The sequence below is a fragment of the Buteo buteo genome, chromosome 12 (genome assembly GCF_964188355.1).
Source record: "Buteo buteo chromosome 12, bButBut1.hap1.1, whole genome shotgun sequence".
In the NCBI taxonomy this organism is placed as follows: domain Eukaryota; kingdom Metazoa; phylum Chordata; class Aves; order Accipitriformes; family Accipitridae; genus Buteo; species Buteo buteo.
Window position 1 is genome coordinate 32,074,904 of NC_134182.1, and position 19,973 is coordinate 32,094,876.

At 40.2% G+C, this 19,973-nt stretch overlaps 1 protein-coding gene across 3 annotated transcripts in view; it reads left to right on the top strand.

Annotated features, from left to right (window-relative positions):
- NID1 (nidogen 1) overlaps positions 1–18,000 on the top strand; it is a 46,890-nt gene extending 28,890 nt beyond the window's left edge. For all 3 annotated transcript variants that reach the window (XM_075043228.1, XM_075043229.1, XM_075043230.1), the window contains 8 exons: positions 1,563–1,787; positions 2,443–2,615; positions 4,427–4,553; positions 8,920–9,091; positions 11,050–11,207; positions 13,175–13,298; positions 14,490–14,602; positions 16,119–18,000. In XM_075043228.1, coding sequence (XP_074899329.1) covers positions 1,563–1,787; positions 2,443–2,615; positions 4,427–4,553; positions 8,920–9,091; positions 11,050–11,207; positions 13,175–13,298; positions 14,490–14,602; positions 16,119–16,240 — 1,214 coding nt within the window. In that variant the 3' untranslated portion in view covers positions 16,241–18,000. The remainder of the gene's footprint in view (positions 1–1,562; positions 1,788–2,442; positions 2,616–4,426; positions 4,554–8,919; positions 9,092–11,049; positions 11,208–13,174; positions 13,299–14,489; positions 14,603–16,118) is intronic.
- Positions 18,001–19,973: the final 1,973 nt, after the last annotated feature.

The following is a 19,973-nucleotide window of genomic DNA, read 5'->3' on the forward strand; positions in this document are numbered from 1 at the left end:
TGTGGCAAAACTATCCAGTTGCTGGAATCAACTTTTCTTTTACCTGCATAGTGCATTGAATACATGCAAACAAAATTTGAAATAGATAATGGAGGCTTTCCTTCAGGGTCTGGTTTTGTAGGTTGATTCAAGGCTCTCTACCACCCACATTAAAGTTGATGCCAAATATTTCAGTTGTTTAGAGTAAGCTGTTCTCCGGACATTTATATTTCTCTAATTGTGTCCAGGTGCATGAAACTTGTCCAAAGCTTTTGCTTGCATAACTAGTTTAAATAATAAAAAACTACCCTTTTTTCTTTTATTTGTGTGATTTACATCACACTAGGCTTTGGGCACATGGGATTAGCTTTTTGTTCAGCTGGGCAGGGTCTAGTCTGAGCCACACATAGCTAATGCTGTCCACCAGGCAATGTAAAAACAAGGAAGGAGTAAATGTAAGTGTAATGTTTTAGCCTGTGCTGGCAGTTTGTGGTAAGTATTTCTAACTGTCTGTAGAAATCATTGACAGGAAAAAGATTAGAGCTCTTCCTCTCACAATGCACAGAACCCTTAAGGGGTCTCAAGTGTAAGGTAAAACTAAGCCAGATTTCTTTGTCTAGAGAAGAAAAAGATTATTTTAATGGTATTCTTTAATTTCATTATGTTGTTTGGCATCTAGAAGGATATATTGATCCAGATGACATTCCTTATTGCATGACAGGTAATACCATAAGATGTATGTTTTAGTCCAGACTGTTCTGTAAAATTGAAACCAGAAGAACCAAATCCCTGAATCTCCTGATAATCTAGGAAGTTAGTCTTTCCTCTGTAATCTCTACAGTAATACATATGTGTGTGGTGTAGCCATTGTGCATCATATGTTTCTCTGTGTACGTAGTAATAGTCCTGTTTTCTGTGTAGTCTTACTTACGCACTTTACCAGGGACTGGACAATCTGTCCCTGCAGTTCCTTTCTTAGGTCCAAAAGTATCAAATCAGTGTTCAAACTTGATAACCAAATGCTAAAAACCTAATATACATCAAAGCAATGAGTTGTTTCACTGATGTAGGGAACTCAGCATCTGCCTCATGTTGTGGTTTTCTGTTGTGGCTCTGAAGAGAAGCTTGACTTTGAGCATTACAGAAAACCTTTATCCGCTGTATGGCCTGGCTAATTAGTCGCATTTTAAGGGACATGGATAATTGCCAAATAAGTAGACATGGGTTTCACAAGTTGGACAGAATGTTCTTGCTAATGTGCCTCATGGAGAATGACAGTCTTTTCCAGCTTCTTTTTATGACCCTTCAATGTAGGAAGCTGCAGGGGGCCTGTTTGTTCTGTTTTAAACTAGACAGCAAAAGATAAAATGATGTAAGTTTAAGGCAAATGTGTCACATTTACATAAGGCAGATTATTCCTGAAGGTGCACTGAAGGCATATGCCTTCAAGGTTTGTGACAGTGCCATGTTCCTCCAGCAGTAAGACAACTTGCATTATAAGCGATCAGCGTATGTTAACTGTTAATGGAACACAGTTATTAGTTTAAACAGAAATATTCACTGGTCTGTATTTTTTTTCACAGAAGTGGAAAAGACCAAATGCCAGCGTGAACGAGAAGTAGCTCTTGGAAGTGGAGGCACTTTCTTCCCAAGGGAGATAAGAGTTGGTCACTTCATTCCCCAGTGTGATGAACATGGAAATTACCTACCCACTCAGTGCCATGCTAGCAGTGGATATTGTTGGTGCGTGGATAGGGATGGAAATGAGATTGATGGCACCAGAAGTGGCCCAGGAGTTCGACCACCATGTAAGCGGCTGAAGCATTTGTTTCTTGTGGGTGTCTCTCCACCCAAGTGCACTGTCTCCCAAATGTGGGGCTTAGTCATGCCCCTGAGATACAGCACTGACTTGGAACAATGCAGGTCTTTGCTGTCCCAGTGACAATACGCCTTGTGCTGCAGCCCTTTGGTAACTCTAGCATACACTTTTCCTCCAGCCAGAGTGTCTGGACAACTGTGGTGAGCCTCTGAATAAGAAGATGGTTTTCTAACTTCTTCCCTTCCTTGAAACTGTGAGGGGCCTCTATAGTTTCTGCCCTCTGGTAACTGTGGCAAATCTGAATGTGTGGTAACTGCCTTGCCTCAGGAAGTGAAGGATGTTCCTTCGTACATCTTCCTCACTTCAGCTGCAAAATAAGATAGGCTTCTCTAAACATTTGAAGGAAAGAGCAATTACAGAGCTGAACATGAAAAGACCTATTATGTCAATTGCTCCTTCTTTGACAGCCAAGGGGAAAAATTCAGAAGCTTTCTGCATCTGATTATAGTTATTAGTGTCTGCTTATAGGGCTGTTTCCTTCTAAGAAGTCTGACTGTAATTGTGTCTCTGCAAATAACAAGGAGCCTTGTTATGCTGTACATAAGCTAATTTTTCCCCCATCTCTTTCCTTCTCTATTAACAAGGTCTGAGTACAGCTGCTCCTCCTGTTGTTATTGGGCCCTCTGTTCGACCAGATACTGTACCTCTGCCACCAGGAACACACTTGCTTTTTGCCCAAAGTGGTAAAATTGAACATGTCCCACTAGAGGGAAACAATATGAAGAAAAATGGTGCAAAAGCACTCTTGCATATTCCAGTAAGTAACCTACTGTACTAAGTCCATGTGTTTTAGAAGACTTGTGACAAAGATGAAAGTGAGAGTGTTTGTCTATGTGATTTGATAATTTAAGTTCCAAACACAATTTCTACTCTTGATTAGGATTTCAGTACCCCATCACTTTGTCACTGAAAATTCCTGACCTGACTAGTCAAAAAGCCTAAAACTAACCTGTAGAAAAAATGATTTGCCTTTAAAGAATACCTCATAAGACAAAACCTTAGTATTTGTGATCTCACATGCCTCCAACAGCTCATCATATAGACACTCCTATACTCACACTTCCATTGGCTTTCTGACTCTGGTATAAAAGTCTAGGAGACCTACAAGAACAGTATGTGGAGAGGCCCTTTTTTTCTCTCTTACTCCCTCAAAGTGTTTGCCTAAGTCTTAATCTCCTCCTGTTTTTCAATCAATTCTCTGCACTTCTTGGCTACAGATATGTATAGATTAATTTTCTTCTTCCTCCTCCTTCCTCCTCCCTCCTCTTTCCTCCTTCCTCCTCCCTCCTCTTTCCTCCTTCCTCCTCCCTCCTCTTTCCTCCTTCCTCCTCCCTCCTCTTTCCTCCTTCCTCCTCCCTCCTCTTTCCTCCTTCCTCCTCCCTCCTCTTTCCTCCTTCCTCCTCCCTCCTCTTTCCTCCTTCCTCCTCCTCCATGTGCAGTCAAGCTTTTGTCTCATGTCTAAAGTGCTGCTGCAATAATGTAAATATAAAGTAAAATACTGTGTGCAGAATGGCCTTGTCAGCTAGTTGCATTATTTACTTGAGCTAGCTTAAAGAAATTAATTAGAAGTATCTTCAGGGAAGAGCTTCCAAGAGATAAGATGCAACTCTTCATTAAAACTTTTAATTAGAATGAAACTTTCAGTTTCTGCTAACAGTGTTGACTCTGCGTTGTCACAGTGTTGTGTATTTGTGAAGTGACAGTGTTTAGCAGTATAGAGGTGTTCAGATTGTTCTGTAACCTACATTCATGTAACATCAGCATTAATGTATGCAGATAAGTGCATCTGTTTTAATGCATGGTTTTGGGTCATCTTTCTAAGAAGTTGCAAGATACAAATGAGAAAAGGTGATAGACCTGGGAATCCATGTGAAATTACTGTTTTACCCTGAAAGTCTCTTTCATTTGCCTGGAGGAAGAAGTTTCAACTTCTAACTCAACTCTAGTCCTACCTTCTTCTACCTGGAAAATTGCATATATATGTTCCTTGCCCCTGACCATATTCTTTCCAGCAGTATGACTTACGGAGTATTTTTTTAAGCTATTTTTTATTTTAAAAACTTACTCTGCTAGAACTTTTTGAGTCAAATGATGCTCCGTAGGTAGCACTGCTGAAATGCAGCCATAATGCATGTGTTGATGAATATACAGAACACAAGTCAGATTTGATAGAAGTCATTATTCCTCCTTGAAAGGAAAGAATGAGAGAAAAAAGCACATGAGGAAAAACAGTAAAATAACAATATGAACTTTCTTTAAATGGATATGCAGGTGAAGTTGTAGAATTGACACCAACTGTCCAGTACTAATGTCTACAACGCTTCTTTGAAATAAGATCATTGTAAACCGTGTCTGCTAGTTAAAATGGACTTAAGATTGAAAGTATTTTTCTAAGCTATTCTACAATGACTGTCGCTCAATTGTTTTTTTCTGCCTGTCCTCCCCGTATCCCAGCTTTCCTCAAGAATTTTGTTTTTTCAGGCTTAAGACTTAGATCCATAAGCTAGTACTGCTGGCAAATAATTGTTGTTTAGCATAAGCTGATGTAACTTACTTGTTGACCAACAGGACAAAGTTGTTATTGGAGTTGCTTACGATTGCACGGACAAGATGGTTTATTGGACAGACATCAGTGGCCCTTCAATCAGCAGGGCTAGCCTGCATGGTGGAGAGCCAACAACTATCATCAAAACAGGTAACAGCACAAAATTCTTCCTCTTGCTACTCTCTAGGAATGGCATTAGAGACTTGAATTTAGTAATATGTACTTCCTAGGTGTGGCCTGAGCTGTAGCATTACAAGTTGATGTTATTTGGATAAACAATAACCAACAAATCTGGATAACACAAAATGAAAAAAGATCTGTTTCCTATGCGATAGCACTTCACTGCCTTTCCACTGCTAAGATAGGCGAGAAGTCGGTTCTCTTTAAATAAACTACATTTTTAAGGCCAGAAGTGGGAGCAGCATGTCGCTGAGATATTTCTGTCCTTATTTGCAGTTGCAGGATACCATATCTGTCTAACTGTTGAGTGTCTTGTGAACATCACTGGGGATGTTTTAATTGAAGTTTGAGGGATTTGAAAGATGAATCAAGCTGCTGTGGTGGTTTTAAAGCATATCTCAAGGCACTAATGGGTGCAGGGTTCAGAGCCTCATAGCGTGGTCTTTGGACAGTGTCTCAGCTCCTCACAGGAATGTTTAGAGGGTTTCTGTACCCTATTACAGTCCTAGGCTGTGCTTATATTCTTGCTGTGTTTAACAAAGAAAAGAAACCCCTCCGTTGGATGCTTTGTCACTTCTGGGGAGGAATCTTGAGGTAGGCTTGAGGCCTTTACTGCTCTTCACCTGTGGTGGCATCCTTAGGGCTGCCACTATAGTAGGGCAGCACAGCTAGTACTCTCAGGGCAAATCCCCCAGGTCATGACATCCTGGATTTTTAAAGCACACTCAAGACCTCACTTTCCTATGTTGAGGACTGGCTGTGCTATGTTGTGCCCAGCCTGGCAGCCTTTGTGTAGCCCACCTCTTTTATAGTCATGTCTTGTCAACCCTACTGATCAAAAAGGGTGGTCCAGCATCCTTCCTGAAAAGGTCCTTTGTTCCTTGTTACAGTTTGTGTCCTGTTCTTACACTTTTTCTCCCAACACTCTGCTGCTCACTGCAGTCCAATTTCACTTTCATTAGAAGGGTAAGTGTAAGCCCGTGCATCTTAAATATGAAAACCTTTTTTTAAATGGAAAGGGTTAAAGGGAAGGACAGGTTTGGAGAACAAAGTGAATGGGGAAGGGCATTAAAAAAACAGCAACAAAAATAGGTGGAGGCACTTTCTGAATCCTAGTGTCCTCAGGATCCTAGAACTGCTGTGAAGTCAAAATACTCAGGAGTTCGCCCTTGCTTCAGATCCTTTGCAGCTATTGTCACAAAAATTTAGAAAATTATTTTAGCAAAATGATCAACCAGTTTTAAAACTCTGCAATAAATTTGCTTTAGTTTTCTTTGGATGTGTTGAGTATCTCTACCTGGAGTTTGTGCTTCAGAACAGCCAGTTTGCTGGGACTCCGTTCAGGCTCTTAGGAGCAGCAGAGAGATGGGGGCAGCTTGGATCCTACCATTGTCCTGGGAGGAAAAAAGGGAGAGCGTAAGGCCATCCCTAACCATTCCAGCAAGTATGGAGCTTCACATTTCTGTACAACTTGATGGCCGAGATGTTTGTAAGACTTCTTTTTCATCCCAACATATTTAATCTGAAAGGGACTCTAACCTGTAGTGCAAGCATGTGCCTCTATGACTACAAATTCTGTGGGGAAACAATTTCCAAATTCCACTAATAAAGTATTTTATCAGATTCTGCACTTTAAAAAGTGAGGAAAATAGTGTTGCTAAAAATTTTATATGGATATGAATGCGTCTAATGAGAGTGTGTGTGCACGCATTAAAAGTCTTGCAGCGTATAAAATATTTTTAAAATGTTTGTGAAGGCTGTCAACTAAATTTTATTATTTTAGGTAATTCAAGGTGCTTCAATGCCACATGGAAACCTCATGGTTTTTATCTGCTACAAAAAACATTGTATGTGTAAGGACATCTCATGATTTTTGTTGTTCACATAGGAAGTGAATGCCATTCCTGAAGAGATGTTGAGCGATGTTGCACTTTACTTTCTATATGTTAACGGGCTCTTCAATAAGGAGTCAGAACAAAATAAGGTTGAATATTCAGTATTTGAATGGATGTCTTCTATGCTGGCCAAAACTGAAACTTTAAAATTTCAGGAAATAGGAAAATGCCTCCCTCTCAGAAGACTCATAAGAATTCTTTGTTTTGTTTTGATCTTTGCCTTTTTCCTCCTGTGAGCTGCAGCTGCTTTCTTCAGTTCGCGTGTATTTTTGTGGAATGCACTACTTTTTTGTTTGTTAAAGCTCTTGTGATCCAAGTTGCATTGCTTTGCAGAAACATGTTTTATTGTGGAGCCCCATCCAGTTCTCATCTATCCCTGCAGCTGTATAGCCTGTGGAGGCTTACTGAGCTCCGCAGCTGTGGAGGCAGATCAGGAAGGAGAGCTTTCCTCTTTGTTGGAGGTGCTTAAGTCACATCAGCCGTACATGTCTGTACAAGCCTGTCCCCAGGGACAGAGCCTGTGACTGTAGCAGGCCTGATGACAATACAGCAGGAACACGTTTGTGCCTCCGGAAAGACTGGTGATACGTGAAGCCTATATATTCCCTCATTCCTCCACAGGGGATAGTTTTTTCTGGCTCATTGTCAACCAGACAGGAAAGATATTTACTTTAGACTTCTTTAAATGTCCTGGCATATAGCTGAAGCAAGGAAACTAAAGCAAGGACCCTAGTCAAGGAGCAGGGGCTCCTGGGAATCGGTGGCAGCACATCTTTTGCCTGCTACCTTCTTCTGTTTCCTAAAAGAGGCTGGGAGCTCCTCCACCACCATTTAGTCAGTGATCCTCTGATACCAGAGACTGGGGATTGTCACCACCATTACCTCAAAACAAGGCCGCTCTCAGCAGCCTCTGCCATTAGCAAGAAAAGAAGTGGGAGCATTTGAGGGTCTGAAGTATATGTGAGGTGGTTTCTTGCAGATGACAGTTGTAGCTCCACAGAGGCACTTGGAGAAATACAGGTAGTAATGTGAAGTGTACTAAGTGTAACTAAGTTAAAGTATGCCCAAGTGCCCTTGGGAGGAGTAAAGAGATGATTCACGTTTACTTTCTTGGGTCCTCCCTGTGTATGAGCCGTGACTCAGAAGCAGTGAGATACATCTTATTTGTTCTTTTCTGCCTCTTCAGCAATGAAGATACATCCAAAATGTCATGTGTCCAGGTTAAGCGTGGTAAGTGTAACCTACCTGTGTGAGACAACAGAGGCAGTTTAGGCTATTATGCCAACTATTATTCATAGCAAAGTCACAGTAGCAAATTTGAGACAGCTGTACCCAGACTAAATGCCTTTTCTCCAGAAAGGTTGTTTGTGTCACATACTGTTTATTTAATGGCTGTCAGTAAATAAACTTGAGAATTAATAGAAGGCTATTGGGCCACATTCTGTCATTCTTGGATATTTACATGATGTGTGGATCTGCACTTGAAAGGTGGTTTGGTTTTGGGGTTTTTTTGTTGTTGTTTTTTTTTTTTTAACAGCTGGCTGGTATGAAGGGTCACTTCACCTTTTTTGGGGAGTGACTGTGTACAATTCTTTCTTTTTCGTTTGGAACTGAAATTGGACTAAAATTGATTTGTACCTGGCTTTGGCTTCATTACATCACACAGCCTTCCTGCTCTTTTTCAATGGATGTATGAACCTTGAAAATTATAGAGCAGTTTTTCCTAGTGGCTGAATTAAACCTTGGAGTGCTATATATTTATTCTACTTCCTTCATCTGAGTTAGAAATTACTAATGCTAAAGCAGAAAGGTCATTATCTGCTATTTCCTGTTGCTTTTGGAACAACTAACTGTCCAAGAAAAACTGTGCACATACAGTACTAAAACATGTTCCAAAAAGGATTGCGCTGCAAAAACAAAGAACTGGATCTAAATTCCATCAGTTAGCTAATATCATTATCTCTAGTGCGTTGGAACTTGATTATCTTTAAGTATTGCATTGGCTAAACTTAGCATAAATCCAGTTTTCAGGAGGGGTGCCATGTATGCCAGTACTAAAGAAGGGGAAATATTAAGGATTATAAAATCCATTGTAGATCTTGGCCTGCTAAGGAGGGTAGAATAAGATTTTGATAATCTCTACTGTTTATTTCTCTATCAACTCTTTTTCTGTGTCCACCCCCAAAGGAAAGCTTACATGCATGATGAGTTGGTTCCCCATAGAATTTGTCATTCTATGTATTTATGAAAGTTCTGTGTATTTAAACTTCATAAGGTAAAATGCATATTCCTCTTCCAAATGCTATGAAGTAGCTTTTGTTGGACCACAGCCAGAAAACTGAAGAAAACTTATCTCAATTAGGAGTTATGCTTATGAGGCTGACATTGTGTATTGGGAATAAATATAATGCCTAGGCATGTTTTTCTCTGTTCTTCTGCAGACTTGGGAAGCCCTGAAGGGATAGCTGTAGATCATCTAGGTCGCAACATCTTCTGGACTGACTCTCAACTGGATAGGATAGAAGTGGCTAGGCTGGATGGGCGCCAGCGTCGCATCCTTTTTGACACTGGCCTGGTGAATCCCAGAGCAATTGTTGTGGATCCTATGAGAGGGTATGGATATGTTGTCAAGAGATATGTGCAAAGCTTGTATTTATTTATTTATTTATCTATTTATTTATTTATTTAACATGAGCATGTACTCTGAGTCCATGTTTTTAGGCTGTCTGTAGACAATAATAGGACTATCTTTTCCTAAAACAATTAACAAACCAAAATGGAACAATCTACTTGTGTCCTGTGTCTGAGTGGTAGACTGAAAATAAAACTTCTAAAATGCCTGCTAGGTAATAATGTGATATTTTATTGAGAGGTTTGTCAAATGCTTATTTGAACCTTGCTTTCAGTACATAGTCTCCATAATGACAAGTGTTGCTCTTACCTAAAAAATTTTTTTTTGCAAGCTTACTGGTCTAAAATACTAGATTAAGCAATCTTGTATTTTTATTTCCATCATGACAGCCCTTCTTCCTGTACAGTGTTCCTTCTTCGAAAATTCCCATGGTGTCTCTTGTCATCATTTTCACTCCTGTCATTCAGTTGCCTGAGAAGGTCCTATTAGGCTTCTATTTGAAGATGCTGATAAGTACATACTTTGAAAATTAAGCCTATAAGCTGCAGTCACAGAAATAGCCTAGCAGAGTGTCAGTAGGAAAGTGTTAAATGTTTTTAAGTTATGGTTCCAGCCTGCAAAAATGAAAGTATCTAAATACTTTTATGTAGTCTTTGATCTGTTGATATTTTTTGTCTCTGAATATTGGAAGAAACACAGGGAAAATTAAAACTGCTACAGAGTCCATGGTAGTGCTGCATGTCTGTTCATTACTGTCTGAACTTGCCTGCTATTGTCCTAGTGCAACTTTCTATATAGCATGGCCACTGCTGAGAGGAGGCATTTCAGTCAAAATACTCAGAAGCACAGAAGCAAAGAGGCTTTCTTTTCAGTCTTGAATTGCTGGAAAGCTCTACTAAATGATTGCTTAATTGATATAATAGATGAGAATTCATTTATGAACAAAAGTACTGTATTGCTAAGGGAGAGTTTTTTGGAAGATGCATCCTCATTCCAGATGTTTGCAAGCAAAGTTTGTAGTGGGAAAAGAATGCATGTGATTCATGAAAATTTGAGTGATACAGAATTAAATGAAAAAGTAATGGTATTGATTTCTCTAATTGCTTTAACATAAAATAAATTTTCACATAATGGTGGGGTGAAAACATCTGTGGATGTACATCAAGTGACAGCATAGTAAGGAAGAAACGAATGCACTTCATGGTGTGAGAGAAGGGGAGAGGCACAAGTGTAATCAGACTGAAGAGGGACCTCTGTTCATGCAGAACCCCACTGACGGAGTAGGGCTCTGGGTTCAGGTCAAGCAGCACGGACTTCTGTCTCCTAGTAGACTCCGTGTGTGTGTTAAGGAGTAAACAACAAAGGTGCTTGCATTGAGGGGCTATGTAAATTCTCAGCCACAGAAAGTGCATCCAAGGAAAAAAAAAAGCATCAGTGAATTAATGGCCGTCTCTAGGGTTCTCCCTGACCATGAACTACTCTGATTCCACTGTATGTTGTTTACTTGGTGACTGAAAAGAAAAATGTAGTTTTGAATGAATCCCACAAATGTATGCCAAATGCTCCTGCTGCTTAGACTGAGTAGACATGATGGGTGGTGAGGAGGAGAACCGTAGACGTACATTTTGAATGGTCCTTAGAACTGTTGAAATAGAGGTCTTTTGCCTGGCATCTTGCACATAACCTAAGCAGTGTAGAGAAAGTATTTCTTCTCATCTGTGTGCTTGCTTTTTTTTGTTTTTAATGGAAGGGTAACATTTGCTACATCTTTACTAGACTTTCGTTACTTCTATTTCAAAGTGCAATGTGGTCCTTCTTATTTATTTAAATGATTTAGGGTGTGTGCATGTTACTTTTGTGTCCTTAGCATTTTCCTCATTTAAAACAATCTTTTGAAATCAGTTACTGTCTTAATTCTTGCCTTTTTCTTCCCCTTAAGAAACTTGTACTGGACTGACTGGAACAGAGAAGATCCTAAAATTGAAACCTCATACATGGATGGCACAAACAGAAGAATTCTCATTAAAGATGATCTTGGGTTACCAAATGGGCTGACATTTGATCCTTATTCCTCAATGCTGTGCTGGGTAGATGCAGGTAAAGAGATGCTAAAATTTTTCTTCATAATAGGAGTTGTTGTGGTTTAAATCCAGCCAGCAACTAAGCCCCGCGCAGCTGCTCACTCACTCCCTCCCACCAGGATGGGGGAGAGAATCGGAAGAGTAAGAGTGAGGAAAGTCGTGTGTTGAGATAAAGATAGTTTAATAGGTAAAGCAAAAGCCGTGCACGCAAGCAGAGCAAAACAAGGAATTCATTCACCACTTCCTATCAGCCGGCAGGTGTTCAGTGATCACCAGGAAAACAGGGCTCCATCACACCTAATGGTAATTTGGGAAGACAAAACACCATAACGCTGAGCATCCCTCCCTTCCTTCTTCTTCCCTCACCTTTATATGCTGAGCATGACATCATATAGTATGAAATATCCCTTTGGTCAGTTGGGATCAGCTGTTCTGGCTGTGTACTGTCCCAAATTCTTGTGCACCCCCAGCCTACTCACTGGTGGGGTGGGGTGAGAAGCAGAAAAGGCCTTGACTCTATGCTTAGCAGTGATGAAAACATCCCTGTGTTATCAACACTATTTTCAGTACAAATCCAAAACATAGCCCCATACTAGCTATTATGAAGAAAATTAACTCTTATCCCAGTCAAAACTAGCACAGTAGTAGAATAAGTATGTCCAATCGTGAAATTATGCACAGCCAATTAATGTTTATAGCTCTTTGGGCTGCATCTTAGACTTCATGCCTTTCTTTTTGGCTTTAATAATCTCTCCGTTTATTCATTGTGACTACCACTGTAGCATTCACGTGAGACTGTGCAAGCTGAAAGATTTCAATTCTGATCACAAAGCTTTCTAGGAATGCAACAGGTTTATATCTCTGTGTCTTGTATGTGGCTATCTCTTTAGGTAGTGCTTAGGCCTTTGTAGAAGAAGTTGTGAGTTTCAGACCAGGAAAAAACACTGATTCATCTAATCTGGCGCTATTGTTCTAAGACATGTAAATTTAGGCAAAGTCTGGCTCATATTTGACTGAAGCAAGTCTTGAAAAAGCAATTCACACTAGAATTAAAGACCAAGAGATGAAGGTTCTGCCACTGACCCATTGTTAGTTTTGTGCCATTGTCTTACCAGTAAAAATAAGTGTGCTTTTAATTCTCATTTGAATTATTTTTTTTTTTCCCCATCTTGCTGTCTTTCTCCCTGTAGACTCTGCCAGAGATGATCTCCTGTGGAAGTGCTTTTACACTTCAAGTGACCTTTCGAGTTTTTGATAAAATAAAAAGATTGATCTCTCTTTTTCACTGTAAGACACTTTCTCCAACCTACAAATATATCTCCTTGTGCTATCTTTCTTTTCTTTTTCTCTCTTCCTCTCTTGTTCTCACATTTGTCTCTTTTCCTTTTTCCCTCATTTTGAAACCCACTACTTAAGAGAAAACTACAGGTGTTTACATTCACTAGCAGTGTTCCCAAAGTGTGTAGTAGCTTTACAGCTAGACCTTTCTACACCCTATTTGCATCTACAAGTTAGATGTTCTTCCCACAGAATTGCCTTCATGGCCCAACCCAGCAAGCAGTTTGGGAACATGCTCACCAAAATGACTTTGCAAAACTGCCTTCCAGAGGAGGTGAAACTGGTTAGTGGTTGAAGTAGCCTTCCAGAATGGAGGAGACCTTCTGTCAGCTTCCACACCAGCCTGAGGATGCTGGTATCTGTAGCAGGAATCTCAGCTTGTGAGCAGTGTCTATGGCTGCACTAGACATCTGTGTTCCTATAAGTTAGCTGGTGTGCTGATTAGCATAAGCACCAAAGTACTTTTCCATCCAATCTTTGGCACATGCGGAGATGTGGCATGGGGAGGGCTTTGGCTAAGCAGCATACTGAAAGACTTACAGAAAGTTTTACTCTGTTCATGCATGCATGCTTATGCTTGTCCTTCATCCCCCATGAGAGCTCTCTTGCTCTGATTCGAAGGCTTAATTGTTTCACTACACCCAGGTACCAAGAGGCTGGAATGCATGAACCCTAATCAGCTTAGTCGACGAAAGATTGTTGAAGGAATTCAGTACCCTTTTAGTGTTACAAGCTATGGGAAGAATTTATACTACACAGACTGGAGAAGGTATGTTATCTGCTAAAGAAATTATGGAGTGCTTTAATCTGTTCTTTTCCCTGGTAGAAACTGAAGTATATACTGCATTTCTCATGTCTGACCTCTCACACATTTCTTTTTTTTGCTTTCCTGGCAATAGCTGATGCAGGGTGGAGTGGATCTCTGTAGAGTTGACCTACTGATATTGCCAGTTAACTGAGTTTTCATTTTCAGCATAGTGAGTTGTCCTCTAAGAAAATGCTTTTAACACTGAACATTTTTGGGAAAGGAGTGGGAGCTAACATGTTTCCCTTATGGCTGTACTTGCTGCATTGTAGAGGGCAGAAATTAGTCATTCGTGGCTTTCTGTGCCCTATATTATCTGAACGTTCAACCACAAATAAGAAAAAAACATTTTTAGTCTTGATGACGCTTTCTTTGTTGCGAGTGATCTAAAACATTGACATATGATCAAGACTTCAGAGATCACTATATTTTCCATAAAAACATCCAGTCCATGCATTTTTAAATATTTATTTTTCCTTGACATAAATGATTGCGTGGGTTGTATCTGCAAACTCTTACACAAATTACTCCATCAATTGCAGCAGGAAGAGCTATTAATGTGTGTAAGGATTTCCAAGCTAGAACCTAACAGCTGGGAAGTGCTATTCTAGAATAGGCTTGTATAAATGGGAAACAGTGTGTTACAAGTCTCTCAGTTGACTGCCCTGTTATTTTTAGGAAGAAAAGATTGCTTATGACTAGCTGTATGCCTTCCGGATATCAGGTTTCACCTGAAATACAACATTGTACATAATCGTTATGTATAATAGCTGCAATGTCAGCTATACCACAGAAAATGTCAGAGGGGCAAAATATGGAGAATGTGTCAAAACTACTAACAGATGTGCTCCTGTAGAGGGACATTGTCCTGTGTTTGAAGTACCTTCAAAATTAGTAAGGTGGCTCCGTGCTAAATTTGTTAGCTGCCTAGAATGAAGGTTATGACATATCTGAGTTGTCTAGGAAAGATGAGGTCTTGGAGGATTTTGCTTCTGGTGTCACTTCCTGATTGTAAAAAAGAGCGACTTCAGATTTCTTCCCTTTTTTTGTTGGGGGTGGGGTGGTTGTTTTTTTGGTTGGTTGGCTGGTTTGGTTTGGTTTCCCCTGTACCTCCACCTTCATCTCACTTCTGATTGTTCTCTTCTGCATATGCAGGGATGCTGTTGTAGCAGTGGATCGCACAATTTCGATAGAAAAGGATAACTTCCAGCCTCACAAGCGCTCCCGTCTCTATGGAATCACTACAGCCTTTGCTCAGTGCCCAGGAGGTAATCCAGACGATTCTCAAGTTTTTACAGCTGTGCAACACCTTAGCATATAAATGAACTTAGTAGCAGCTCCCATTAACAGGCTCCCAACTGATCTAGGTATTACTGAAGAACTGGTTAATGTTTAGATTTCCATTTACTAAGAAATTAAAAGCCACCTAAATTTTTTTTCATAAAAGCGGTTGTTGTGGTTGCCATATGAAACCAGAATAAGGAGGGAAGAAGGGGCCTGTCCTATCCATTATGAAAGGACAAGTATATGATCAAGATGAGGATCTGACATGGCAAAAGCTGCTATGTTGTCATTGTCTAAATGGAAAGCTGTATTCATGGCTAAGGCCTTATTTACTTATTTTTAAGTTTAAACTGCAGAAATACCATGGTTTTCCACATGTCCTTAATGAGATCCAGTGGTTTTAAAAAGGGAATGTTCAGAAAACAGCAGGTAGTAGAGTGGCTGGGCTGGTCTTTCTGCTCCGTTGAATGTTAAGTTTTTCAGATACGTTATTAAAAAGCCCCTTGTGAAGCTCAGAAGAGAGGAAGTTGATATCCTTGAAATAACAATTTATTCTTTGGGAAGCAATATCACTGTTCAGTTATGTTGTTCTTAGCAAATCACAGCTAGGAGAAGAGTTCACTTTTTTTATTATTACAACGTGGCTGGAATGATAGTTTTGGTGGTTTTACTTTAGGCCTAAAAAACACCTGAGATAGTTTATCTTCAAATTATTCAATATATATAGTAAAAAACATAATTTAATTGAAAGCTTGGTTCAGAGCTTAAAAATGCATATAAATGTCATAATTAAGAAATCAGTTACGTTGTTATTTCTAGTTAATTCACAGTTCCATTTTGGTAGGCAGTGTAAAACAAAACATCATTGTGTGCTGAATAAATGCTTGTGTTTATAATATTCAGAACCTTGGTATCATTTCTTTCTCATCATATGTCTGTTGCAAGTGTTTTTCTTTTTCTCTGATAGATGCCTTTCCCCTCAGATCCACTGCTCCTGGCACTGTCTTCTCTTTCATTTTACCCTCCAACATTAAGGCACTTCTCCCCACCCACATGATTTTTTTGTTTTGTTTTCATGGGTCATTCCTCTATGGTTTTGTAGTGGGTGGTATCCAGGGATGATGTTCTGTAGCATTTTGGACTTTGCCCCCTGTGTTGCGCTTTCTGTATTTCCTCATTCACTGTCTCTGGGTTCTAATGTCTTGTGACCACTTGGCCAATTTATGAAGGGCATTTCAGGAACAGCGTGTTTTTTTTCATGTTGCCTCTCCTGCTCTGTCCCGGTAACTGGGTCTTTCTTTGAGGTGAGTATCAGAAGCTGACACAAGGGATATGATGACTCCCATCTCCCCAAAGCAGTTTTGTTTCACTCTCAATTTCATTATGGCTTGTTTCTCTAGTGTAGTCATGAAATCTGCACTTTTTTTGTATCTATGTGGTTTTTATGGCTCTTTTGCTTTTTTTTTTTCTTTAACATTTTACACCTCTCTTCTTTCCCAGGACATAACTACTGTACAGTGAATAATGGCGGTTGTACTCACCTCTGCTTGGCTACCCCAGGAGGCCGTTCTTGCCGCTGCCCTGACAACACAGTTGGAGTGGATTGTATAGAAAGAAACTGAGCATTAAAATAAGCTTTAGAGCAGCAGACACCTTTTGAAAATGTGCTGTAAAAAATTCACTCCTATCAACACAATCAGGCCCTAAAGATAAGTGCTCCATGCTGCTGACAGCAAGCCACAATGCACGTATGCAGACGCACACACAGGCAATGACTGTTTTGTAGCAGTTAGGCAAGACAGAACTGGCCAGGTTGGGTCCAACTACATGTTGCTCCTTGTAGTATTATTTCCTTGCTTTTAAAGGTAAATGTGGAGGCCTTAGGTGCAACTGTGCTGGGCTAGGAGGAAATATCTCTTGGCAAAATTGAAGTAACAAATACCAAACAGAGTAAAGGGATGGCATGACTCAAATCCTGAGAGTGGGTTGTACCTCAGAGCATGCAGCAGTTATCTGCATAGTGGCATGCTTAACCCATCATATATGCAGCTGGACCATATCTCTAGCTGAGAAACAACCAAAGGGTCCCAAGGATGAATAGGTGTGGGTGAGAACACCCTGTAATATGACATTTAATGCCTAATTGCATTCCTTCCCGCTACCAGTCCTTCCACTTCCAAAACTTGAATCTCAACTTTTGAGATTATGGAAATACTTTATCCATGTGCTGTAAGGGTAGTTCTCACCCTGGGTCATGTGTTTCTTTCCCACAGCACGTGATTCTTTTTAGGTAATCAGCACTGCTTAGTGGATGTATTTGAAGTTTTTGTTGGATTTTAAGAGATTTATTCTATTTCAGTCTGAGGTGGATTCCCGAGTAGTCTCCTAAAATCCACTAAACAAACCCCAGATATATAGATCTCAATTGCTGATAGTTCATCGAAGAATGAATGTTTATTCATTTGGAGGTGTTTGGTTTTAAAGGGACACACAGTCATATTTGTTTCCCAAGAGCTTTTAAAATAATATTTCTATGTTTGATTCTGTAAGCCTGAAAGTGGTCTTTGAATCCTATCCTAGTCATCTTTCTTCTTTAGCAAACCATGCCATGCCTTTTGTAGACCATGAGAAACCATGGCAGTTAAAAATCTGATTTCCAGAAAAGTCACCTGTGTCTTGGTGCTTAAAGGAAAAAAGATGGTGATGCCCAATTTGTGTACCAATGTTCAGTAACAGCAAAAAAGTGTGCTGAAAATCAAAGCAGAGTTGATGTTTTTATCATCCCCAATAAGTTTGGAGTGGGGAGGGAAAATCAAAATGCATATTGTTATGTCAAATTAGCAGTACAAATCTGGGAGTGAAGTTTGGCTTCCACACTGTGTATTGGAAAGGAAGCTTACCCACAAGCCAGTCTGCAGCAGCAGAAAAAAACAGGGCTTGGGAGCCTTCTGCCAGAACACATTTCACAATGTCATGATCAGAACAGTAATCTAGTATCCCCATTTCCTCACTCCCTTTTCAGACACTACAGTAACAGTTTTAAACAGAGCCAATTCTTAGTCCTAACTGTGTGACATCTTCCTCTTTAATTGTATATTTATCATAAAATAACAAACCATATAAACATGTAAAAGATTTTTTTTGTATAACTTTTTATAACTTTTAATTCATTTTATTCATACACTTAATCAGGTATGTCTTACTGTAAATATCAAAAATGTGTTGAAATGAAGGTGCTTGATAACTCTTTCTCCAGAATTATTCACTTATCTGGTGAAATATTAAAGTTTACACTCTGTACAGATATCTACAGTACAGTCAATAAAAAATTTTTGGTTTTTATTTTCTATAAAAAAAAAGTCATGCCTGCAGAAGGAAGTGATATGTGGTGTCTCAAATCTCTTTTCCCGTTGAGTTCTGGGTTTTAGCTAACTCTCATATCTAGTGATGATACTTCTCTTCTAAGATGCAACACTATAGGGAAAAACCTGCTGTTGGGACTTTTGTATTTTGAAACCAGTAGGATACTTTTATTCAAAAGAAATATGTGAGAGCACTTGAAGAACATGCAGCTCCCTCTGTTTTGACACAGACTTTTTACTGATTGTTAACTCTTGTTTAACTTTGTCAGGTAAGCATAATTCAGTTACACAATATTTCAGACTTCTACATTAGTGGAAATATAGGGCAAGGACTAGATTAAATGGGGGACAGAATTTATCTCTCTGCTCAAAGATGCCCTGGTACCAAGTTTCTAGGTGACAGGGTGCTTTGCTGCCTGGTGCCACAGCACACCAGCTCTCTGTGTGGCTGCAGATGTGCTGTGGCTGCAAGGAAAGCTGCAAGCCAAGTGAAGTGTGGCCTGTTGGAGGTCGTGATGCTGAGATTTGAACTCCTCAACTTTTACTCCTACAGCATGTCAGTGCCTCAATGGGGATGGTAAAAGGCTCTGTAGTACTGTGTAGGTGGGCAGCTGGAGAACAGTGTGCCTGTCAAGGGAGCCATTGGAAAAGTGGACAGTGGGGCAGCAAGGAGGGCTACTGGGATCTAAAGGGTGGTGTGTGGAGTTACAGGAGGAGATTGGCATTGATCCATGCTGGGGACTACACATGGAATTGGAGGGAATTGGACCTTTAGTTCATTCTTTACTGTATGCTTTGATTTTTTTATTCTGATCCTTTAAAATTGATTTGGACCAACACAATATTCCTCTTTGTGCATTATGACAATTACTAATTTACTAAACCCCAGTCAGCTAATTCTGTGCTAAGCAATGACAAACATGTCAAGGAAAATACGCCTCAGCAGAACTTCTAGTGTTAATGCATGAGTTCCTATGTGGTCTGTAGGGCAAAGAGAGAAACGGTATTACTATGGCCTGAATTTTTAGACTGAGTGACTGACTCTCTGTTAACTCTGGTATCACCTCTGGCAGTAGCTAGCACTAGATTAGGGGAAGCTTCAGCCAGTAGTATAAATGTGGCAGTTTGCACAACTTCAAAGCAACCTTCAGCATTCCAGTCACTAAAAATGAGGAACTTTTTAAAAGCTCAAACATCAGATTTTGTTTCTCAGCAAATACTTGTAGCTAGCTTCGGCTGTTGTAGCTCTGCGTCAGAGTGCAGCAAGGGCAAAGCTGTTCCATCAAGGCAAGGAGGCCAGCTACTGAGCACGATAACAAGTCCAGCAGAAGCAGTGGCTTCACCAGCAAGGAACCGGTCCCACCGTACCCCAGGTGAGGCAGACAGTGCCGATGAGGGTGGTTGGGTTCAGCCCAGGGGCCAGACCACCACGCAAATCTGTAGTGACAGGGTAGGTCCGAAGTCAAGTTCAGAAGTTGAGTTGGGGTCAGGATTGGGCCTGGACACAGTGACCAGGATCAGTGATTGCCAGGCAAGTCCACAGTGGTGAGGCAGGCCTGCAGTCAGTCTGGGAAGTTGGCCAGGATCAGGATCGATGGGGTGCGTGGCTGTGGCACAGCTCAGGCAAGGACCTGGATGAGAACCCCAACTTACTTTTAACCTGTAAAGAACTCCCTCCTTATGGTGAAAAGCCAGTGTGGCTTTCTGAAACTCAGTGTCCTGTCCAGTGTCATTCCAAGTTGGCAAACTGCTTACTCCGCAGTTCTCCAATTGCACAGTTTTGTCACAACATATTAGATTTTTAACTTGCAGGCATATAATTAAGAATGACAGATGATTACTAGAGGATAATGGCCCCTCAATGGCTGTGTCACAATGCATCAGTTTAACCTATAGTTAAATGCAAACTGTTTTCTGTGTAGTATTTCATAGAGTATTGCTTGGAGATCTTGCTGCGGAAAAAAAAAAAGCAAGCAGGATGTGAAACACATAT